We start from the raw sequence: 9149 nt of genomic DNA on the forward strand, positions 1-9149 counted from the left end.
ATCCATATCAATTCTATTCATATTCATTTGAAGGAAATTGGAAGCAGAGGGAAGATATCCTATCGGGTGAATCGAATTTTTCATCCCTCGTGGAGGCCCAATTGGGAGAAAGTCTTACTCTTATGGGAGGCACGACACTAGATTCTACTATATTAGAACGAGACATAGAAGCCTCATCATTAGTTGTGTATGGAAAAACTAGTCTTCAAAAATATACGTACACATTGTTCGATGAAATGCCAACTGACGAGGAGGATGGTATCAACAGTAGCAATAACAAGGAGAATAGTGTACAATTGATGGAGTAATCCACTGATTCAGAATTTATTACTTAGGTTTCCATTAATTTTATTGATGTTGCAAATGCAGAACTCTTGCCGAAGAGATGAGATTAACAAAGGCTGAACATAATTTGATTATTGTTGAGTCATCACTTGAGATTCCAGAAGCTTCGTCCAAGAGGAATAGGTTAGAGAAAGCTGAGCTGTTGAAAGGGGAAAGGCATCTTGTTAATCAGCTACTGTCGGAGCCAACGGTGAGTCAAGGGCTCGACAATGAGAGAGATGTGCATTGTGACCATGTGCAAAAGATGTTTTATGAAATGCCAATGTAGGAGTTAGTGGAGCCTCTTGACAATTTAACCTATCTCTCTAAGGATCGACAGAAATATGAAGCAATAAATGTTAACATGGTAGAATTTCGGGATGATACTAAGGTTTCACTAGAAAGAGAGAAATTGATAGGCGTCAAGCCATTGAAGGAGAAAAAATGTCCTGCTCCTGAACTGCTACTGGAGACCACTTAAAGTTCAACTAACAATGATGATTTTGAGTTGCTGATTGATAGTGTTTATAACATTTGCAGCCCTAGTATTGGTGTCAATGAGTCTGAGATTCCTCAATTCACACTCCTGTAGGACTCACATGATACACACACTCATAGACTAGCAATTGTAGATTCTGAAGAACACACACAATTCCAAAAAATCAGATCTGAAAATAATTCAAAAAAGAGAGTTGTAGTTTAATTATATGGATTCAGAAACAATTTCTGTTGCATCGCCTAGCAGTTGAAGTATACTATTACGGGATATTATATATGATTACAGCATACTGTTGTAGTATATTGCATATTATTACAGTATACCGTTATAGTATATTGTATACTATAATATTGTTGCAATATAGCTATATACCCCTACAATATATTGTATATCATAGCGGTATACTGTTAGATAACCGCGTTCTTCTTCGATTATTACAATATACAGTTGTAGTATATTGTATACTATAATAAGTTATTGTTGCAGTATAGCTATATACTCCTACAACATATTGTATTATATAGCGGTATATTGTTGGGTAACTGTATTTTTTTTCCGATTTTCAGCTGAAAATTTTGATCTCAATCATCTCAAATTAACTCCAAGTGCAGTTAAATTTTAGTATGAACTTCCAGAAGGTACTATAAGCAATATTTAATAACACCAAAATCACAATTAAATTCTGAAAAATGACTAGGACTAGAACAAATAGCGACGAGAAAATATAAAATTTGTAGGGAGTGAGAGAGCGTTTTGTGGCGATGAAAGGTATTCAATAGGTGACGATTTCATTCAACAAGAGAAAATTAAACTACATGCTTGTAGTGAGTTAATTGAATCATAATTTGTAGATACTGAGCAAACCTCTTTTGTTGTATACACAAAATCATCATATAACTAAATAAAAATTGCTACTCCCTGCACCCATTAATTTATCAATATTTTACTTTTTGAATATCATAAAAATATTGCCTATCAGATAAACAATTTTACTTATGAAAATAAAAGCAATAACAGAGAAATAAAACGTTTCTTACCTTGGATTGAAGGAAGGAAGATCACATGTGGGTTAGGTATATGTTCATTGCCCCTGAACCCTTTAAAGACTTTCTTAATTGGTGGACGAGTAATAATTTTATACGGAATATATATGTATAGTAATTATTATCCAAGTGGGTACAGTCGGATAATTAGTTTAAGTTTAATAGGTAGTCCCCTTAAATTCGAGTGAAATTAAAAAATAGTCAGATTTACAAGTACTAATTGAAAAATAGCCACAGTTTCAAAAGTAATCAAAATTTAGCCACTTTTCATGTAAAGATAAATCTGAACGAAAACAATGTTCAAGATCCGGAAAATATTCCAGCATAATATACCGGAGTTCGAATTTTTTACATGTGAACTTCCATCATATTGGAGTTCCAGCATAATATACTGGTATAACATAATATGCTGGAAGTTCATAGTCAGGTGCTACAATCTCCAGTATATTATGTTGGAACTTTCCGTGTGCTGGAGTGTGGAAGTTCATACACAGGTGTACTAATTTCCAATATATTATGCTGGAATTTTTCATGTCGCAGCAAAATAATGATTATTTTTTTAATGACTTTACAAATAATGATTATTTTTTAATTATTTGTCTGAAAACTGACTAGCCCGTGCTATTTACAGCTTAAATTCCTCAAAATTTCACGGGGTGTTGCGAGTTGGTATTTAAATTCTAACACAGTTTTTAGATATTTTGCAAATATAGACCAAAGGATACCCTTCCATCCGCTATTTTTTATGCTACTGAATAAGGAAAGATTTGCCAATATTTTTTTCTGCAAAACTCCCGCAACCTTGGCATTTTCAATTCCAATACAGAGAAGAAGCCGTCGAGGAGAAGTAGTTAATCGTTGATGAGATAGCTCCGGAGCCCAACGCCGGTATGAATAAGCATTACTAGGATTTTGCAGTTTTAGATGCACATTTTTTTATTAGAATTACCTCTTATTATCAGGTGTTCTGATCTCATCAATTTCACATTTATTGCTTGTGATTTGTGCTTTTAGTTTATCTTTATTTTAATTGCTTTATATTTGTTCCTTAAACCCCAAACCTAGATTTTTAATATCACATTCTCTTTGTTGCTCACTATATTGTGTGTCCAACTTTAATTGGTATTGTTCATGCTTTTTGAAACATATACTTATACTATTATTTGAAGTTAAAAAGAGTATACCTGCATTAAGTATTCTTGATTTATGCTTCATTTTAGTTTGGTTGTAGCAATAAAAGTTGCATCTTTTGGAGTACTCTTGATTTATGCTTGAATTTAGGTTGGTTGTAGCAATAAAGGTTGCATCTTTTGGTTATTTTGCTGCCCACGTGAAACATTTAATTAATCTCGGCATTCTCTTTGCTGCTACTGTATTGAGTCCAACTTTAGCTGGTATTGTTCATTATTCTCGAAACATATATAATTGTCTGAAGTTAAAAAGTGTATACCTGCTGCGTTCAATATTCTTGGTTTATGTTTGATTTTAGGTTGGTTATAGCAATAAAGGTTGCATCTTTGTTATTTTGTCGCTCACGTTGATAGATTTGATTATTCTCGACTTCTTCTAGTAACATATTTTAGTATCGCGTTCTCTTTATTGTTCACCGTATTATGTCCAGCTTTAACTGGTATTTTTCATTCTTCTTGAAACATATATAATTATTTGAAGTTAAAGAAAAGTGTATATCTACATTCAGTATTCTTGATGTATGCTTTATTTTAGTTTGGTTGTAGCAATAAAGGTTGCATTTTTGGTTATTTTGTTGTCCACGTTGAAAGATTTAATTAATCTTGGACAGGTTTGCTTATTGAGGTTTTCATCTTACTTTTTTAGGAAGCAAAAGAGAAGATGTTGAAGTTCTTGTCGAAGGTGAAGATCCAGTTCAATGCCCTAGACCCACGCACAGCTTCATGTATGGAGTTTTTGGCTCAGTGTAATGCTCCTAAAGCCAAAGAATCTAATCCAAGCTGTCAAGTACAGGTCAAGCGCCGTACAGATGACCAACCACCTGAAATCACTGTCACGTTCGTCAACGGAGTCGAGCAAACCTATGACGCCACTTCTACACCCGCACAGAACATCCGTACTATGATTCTTGAGAAGGGTCAGTATCTTGAGACTGAACAGATGTTTCGTGAAGCTGGTGAGAAGTGGCCCGTTATTATTCCTGATGAAGAGCTCCAACAACCATTTCTTGGTATAAAGGTGCTAGCTTTCCCTTTTTCCATTATTGCTATGTGATTTTCATTTTGATGTGGTCGACGGCTCGCGGCAAATCGTTGAACATATTGTGTGCATTTCTTTTTCACCTGCTTATGTTTATTTTATGCGTAGAAAAATCTGATCTCTTTCTTATTTTTAGAGAATTTATTGTTTTGTTTTATATATGATTTTTGAAGGGGATGTGAGAGTTTATATGTGAGATCCTCTAGTGGCTTGTCAAAATTGGATGAAAAAGTGAAACTTTTTGTAGTATTAGAGGTGTTGCATTCAGGATTCTGTTACTGTGTACTGATGTAGTGGCAAAAAATGTACTTAATTCGGACAACTCTATGGAATTTCCAATTTTCTATAATTGTACCCTGATTAGTTCTTTTTGAATCCACTTATTTGTTCTTACCTGCTGGGGTATATTTCATGTTTTGGAACTGCTGTTTTCTGCTGTTTAATAGAACCATTCTTAGTTTGTTAGCATTTGTCAATACCCATCAGAATCAACCACTCCATAAAACTAAATATGAAGTGCTTCCAATTTGTACAAACTTGAGCAGAATGAAGATATCCTCTTGCACTAGTTAGTCGAAATTTGTGTACCTAATTGATTATTTGTATAGAACACAACCTTACTATCAGTGGCATAATAAATAGTAGAGCAAGAAAAACTTTTGATATATTTATAACACTTCCAGTTCTCTTTGATATTAAAAGCTTGCTTTGACCTACTTATCCAAAAAAAAATCCTTGCTTTGACGAAACAGTTTGTTTCCCAGCTCTAATTTATGCCAATGTGTGTGACTTTGTGTCTGTGTTTGTGAATGTGTGTATTCTTTTCTTTTTTAATTTTTAATGATGTGTGAGACAGCACTTCTTAGAGAGCTGAAAGTATGTTTATCATGTGGGAAGTAATCAACTAGCATTAATAAGGTGGACCTAAGGAGATGCAACCAAGATACTCATTTTGTTAGGCAGCGGAGGCCAGGCATATGCTTATGTATTTCCCCCTAATAGTCGTGGGCCATAAATAGGGCATTTGTTTTCCTAAGACATTACCTTAGATGGATCTAAAATCACATTAATCGGTTAGTCCAGCAAGATCCTAGAGATCTTAAAATTTTATCTGCAATGTCCCCCCATCCCCTGTTGTAGTCATTTTCAGGGATTATTATTGCAGATTTCCTTCCCCCTAGAATGGTTTCGATTCGCAAGAACCTCCCGTAGATATTGAAATTTTGAATTACTCTGAATGTATAGACTTGTATCCTTCTGCACCATCTTCTGCATCTATTCCCAGTGCTAAGCGTTGCTTCTTTCAAAGCTTCGCAAACTCATCGCAAGTTACTTTCATCGATTTTGATGCTGCTTGTAAATCTTCTGCTGCGTTCATAGAAAATAAACCATCTATCATAATCCTCGCTAATATCTCTTAACTCGAAGGACTTGTCCCCCGAGATAAAAAATATTCTCCAATCCATCACTAAGCTGAGAAGAGAGCTTCATCGGGAAAGTTGGTGGCCTGGGAGATCGGAGAGGAGAGAGGAGAAGATTTGGCATATTTCCCAATAGAGAGCATTTTTTGTTTTCTAGATTAGTGGAATTTTCCTATTGAGTTCCTGTAATTGCCCTTTCATATATTCTGTATTTGTTCCTGCCCAATAAAGGGGTTTTATATCTCCCTTATTACTTTATATAAGTGATGTAATGGTTTTGAGGGGCTTTGTGGATTAAAACCAGACCCTTGGAAAAATTATGTTAAAATAAATGTATAAGAGACTTTGAGGAGCTTTCTGTTTTTAAGCTGATCATTTGATAAGAGCACGAATTTATTTCCTGGTGGTTGTACTGATTTTGTTGCCATCAAAAGAGTTACTCTTGTTGTGATGCTTCAAGATCAATTGCTAGTTACTAGTCTAGGAAGGCGAGTACCCTAGAAGCTCCTGTCGGAACAGCTAAATGCTAGATGCAGAGTGTCAAATAATGAGCAAGACATGCCCACAGGGGTGAATTATGTGCTGTGACATCTCGACAGGATATGAATGTAACAACCCAGCCCGCTAGTGATATTGTTCGCTCTGGGCCTAGGCCCTCACGGGTTTAAAATGCGTCACTAGGGTCTAAGGCTTGTAACTTATATACCCAGCATCCCTCTTGTGTTTTGCCGATGTGGGACTCTGACTAAAGTCTGGGGTGTTACATGCACCCCCTCTTATGGACTCAGCGTCTTCGCTGAGGTTTGCCCCACCACATGGGATTCGCCTAGACTCAGCATTGAGATTTGCCCCGGCTAACCGGGATTTGCCTAAACTCAGTTGAACTCTGACCCACCATCGGCAAGGCTGACACAAGAGTGACTCTGATACCATTTTAACAGCCCAGCCCGCTACTGATATTGTCTGCTCTGGGCCAAGGCCCTCACGGGTTTAAAACGCGTCACTAGGGTCTAAAGCTTGTTAAGTTATATACCCAACATCCCTCTTGTGTTTTGCCAATGTGGGAATCTGACTAAAGTCTGGGATGTTACAATGAACGGTGAGGTGAGGACAGGGTTCCAAGCTTTATGAGTTACATGGCACCTGTACTTTAGAAGTTTTTAAAGAGCTTGAATGAGTCGAAATACTCTTATCATGAAGTTTTAGAACTATGTAAGATCACATGCTGATTCAAACTCAGCAATGTTTGAGGAGCTTTGCGCTTAGCTGTATGAAAGACCGGAACTTGTGGAAGAAAATCAATTTTTATTTTGTGAAAACTTGGGGCCCAGCTTTTGAATCATTTGTTAGAAACTTTGCAAGATATTGCTTACTGAAAGACAGCACATTCATTAAGTTGGTCGTGCAGTCTGGGAACACTTTCTTATTCATAATAGAATGAAACTCTCTATTCTGTCCATGAAGTGGTTGATTAGTCTTAGTTACCCGAGCTCTTTTTCAGAAAAGAACAAGAAAAGGCTAAGTAAGACAAGGAAAAGACAAGACTCCTGAAAGGAAAAGGCAATGGGAAGTGTTTGTTACAAGGAGATATGTGCTTTTAGATGTTGAAACTTATGAACCATGGACGCCAGATTTAAACTCATGCAGTCGATCAATACTTTTAGGTCTCGAACGTACCTTAAACACCTATCTAATGTGTGTCTATTTTCCTGAATTTCTGTATTTTGAGTCGTGTTGTCCTCTGTTTGGACCATTTGTACACCGAGTCTGTCTATTTCTATGGGTTGCTTTGCTTCATCTTTTCCCTATCGTTCCCTGCTCTTTACTTCCTTTATTTTTTTGCTGTGTTCTGCTTGTCCCAAAACTGTGCTTCGTTCTGAATATGAAAGAGATTTGGACATTTAAAACTACATATATGTCCTTTTCCAGAGATATTATTAATTATAAATCTCTTTCATCCTTTTTCTTTTTTAGAAAATGATTAAGCTTTCTAAGAAAATTATGTCTAGCACATACAATATCCTGCTCCCCAAATTTGAAATTATTCGTAGTTGTAAAGACCTTGTTCCGTATTGGACTCTTGCCTATTCGAGAGAGATAGAGAGAGACCGGTTCTGAAAATAAAGAGAAAAGTTTTGTCTCTGTTTACCCGAAAAACGGATAGAGTCTAATTTGTATATAGTTCTAAGGATATGTGGTATAGCTTAATACAAATTGTAAGGATAAATAGAAATATCAAATGCGGATTGCAAAGAATGCAAAATAAACAAGGTTGGAAAGAAGATGATTTTTAGGACTAAGCAAGATGAATCAATTTTTGAATCTTAAAAGAATAACTCTTCAATATAGAAGTGTATGGTGCTTGAATTTACAATGTAAGCCAAAGAACTGCCCTCTACAGAAATGTAACCATCCTCTTTATAGTGGAGGATCCTACTTTATATATAATTAAAAATACATAGTGGAGAACCCATGATAAATCAACTTTTCCCTAATTTCGCCGAGATTTTCTCCCTCAGTGTGTTTGCAACGGCTCTTGTCTGTGAGCTCGAGCTCGATCGGCCTCGGTGCTGGTCGGTATTGCTTCTAGAGCTCGATGTGGACTCAGGATCCGGGCTCGGTATCGGTTGGTCTCTACCCCTTAAGCTCGAAATCATCTCATCATAGTTCGATTTGGACCCGAGCTCGATAATGACTTCGAACTCGGTATTTGACCTATACCTGAAATCTGAAGCTCGTTCATACCTTCTTCGGACTCGATATTACGAAGTCTTTTTTCGATCTATTATGTTTCGACCTCTATCAATTGTACGAAGGCCGAAATCTATTTCGACCATATACAATCTCTTTTCGCTAGCTAATTGTACCAACAACGAGTTTGTCTATCTGAAAATTTGTTATTCGTAATGATATACTATATGGTTATGGTTCTAACTTTATTTTAATTTCAATTTTTCAGCCAAAGAAGGCCGAAGAGAAGAAGCAGTGACCACAGCTACTCACATTTAGCTTGTTGGAGCATTTTCTCAGCATTAGATCAACTACATGACATTAGAGTTCTAATTCAGATAGATGGATTTTCAAATAGGGGCAAAGCTATCTATCTTTCTTGTTTGATGTATGTTGACAAGAATATTAGATATGTACTAGATCATAAACATGCTGTCCATTCTGTTGTGAGACTTTGAAATGTCTTTCCTATTTCTTATTTCTTCTAACTTTCTCCCTGCCAAAGAATAATATTTCCTTCTTAAAGATTTGATTTCATGTTGGAATTGATTCTGCTTATACTGTATCCATAACCATGGTATGGGTATTCAAGGGCCCTCTTTAAGTTTACCAGACAGTAAAGTTTAGTAGCTTGGTTGAAGAAAGCAGTTCCTTAAGTGGCAGTCTGTGTTTTCGGGTATTTTAAAGTTGGTGTCACGTGATCAGGAGGTCACGGGTGCAAATCGTGGAAACAGTATCTTGCAGAAATGAAGGGTAAGGCCGCGCACAATAGACTCTTGTGGTTCGGGTCTTTCTCGGACCTCGCGCATAGCGGAAGCATAGTGCACCGGGCTGCCCTTGCCCCTGTCTCAAATTATCTGTCGTGTGTACACGTCTCTTGAGAAAATATTACTTAGAAGGGTT

The 9149-nt window shown here is 36.4% G+C and overlaps 1 protein-coding gene across 1 annotated transcript; it reads left to right on the forward strand.

The window, feature by feature from the left end:
• The first annotated feature begins 2569 nt into the window (after positions 1–2569).
• LOC104088031 (uncharacterized) lies at positions 2570–8791 on the forward strand. The gene is made up of 3 exons (XM_009592636.4): positions 2570–2754; positions 3703–4074; positions 8476–8791. The coding sequence occupies exons 2-3, from the start codon at positions 3718–3720 to the stop codon at positions 8503–8505; spliced, it is 387 nt and encodes a 128-aa protein (XP_009590931.1). The 5' UTR covers positions 2570–2754; positions 3703–3717; the 3' UTR covers positions 8506–8791.
• Positions 8792–9149: the final 358 nt, after the last annotated feature.

Source organism: Nicotiana tomentosiformis, chromosome 7 (assembly GCF_000390325.3).
Source record: "Nicotiana tomentosiformis chromosome 7, ASM39032v3, whole genome shotgun sequence".
NCBI lineage: Eukaryota > Viridiplantae > Streptophyta > Magnoliopsida > Solanales > Solanaceae > Nicotiana > Nicotiana tomentosiformis.

What these genes read in the sequence shown, in the direction of transcription:
- LOC104088031 (XM_009592636.4), top strand. Translation starts at nt 3,718, where the DNA reads ATGTTGAAGTTCTTGTCGAAGGTGAAGATCCAGTTCAATGCCCTAGAC. An exon ending in AACCATTTCTTGGTATAAAG is followed by an intron (nt 4,075 to 8,475) that starts GTGCTAGCTTTC and finishes TCAATTTTTCAG; the next exon opens with CCAAAGAAGGCCGAAGAGAA.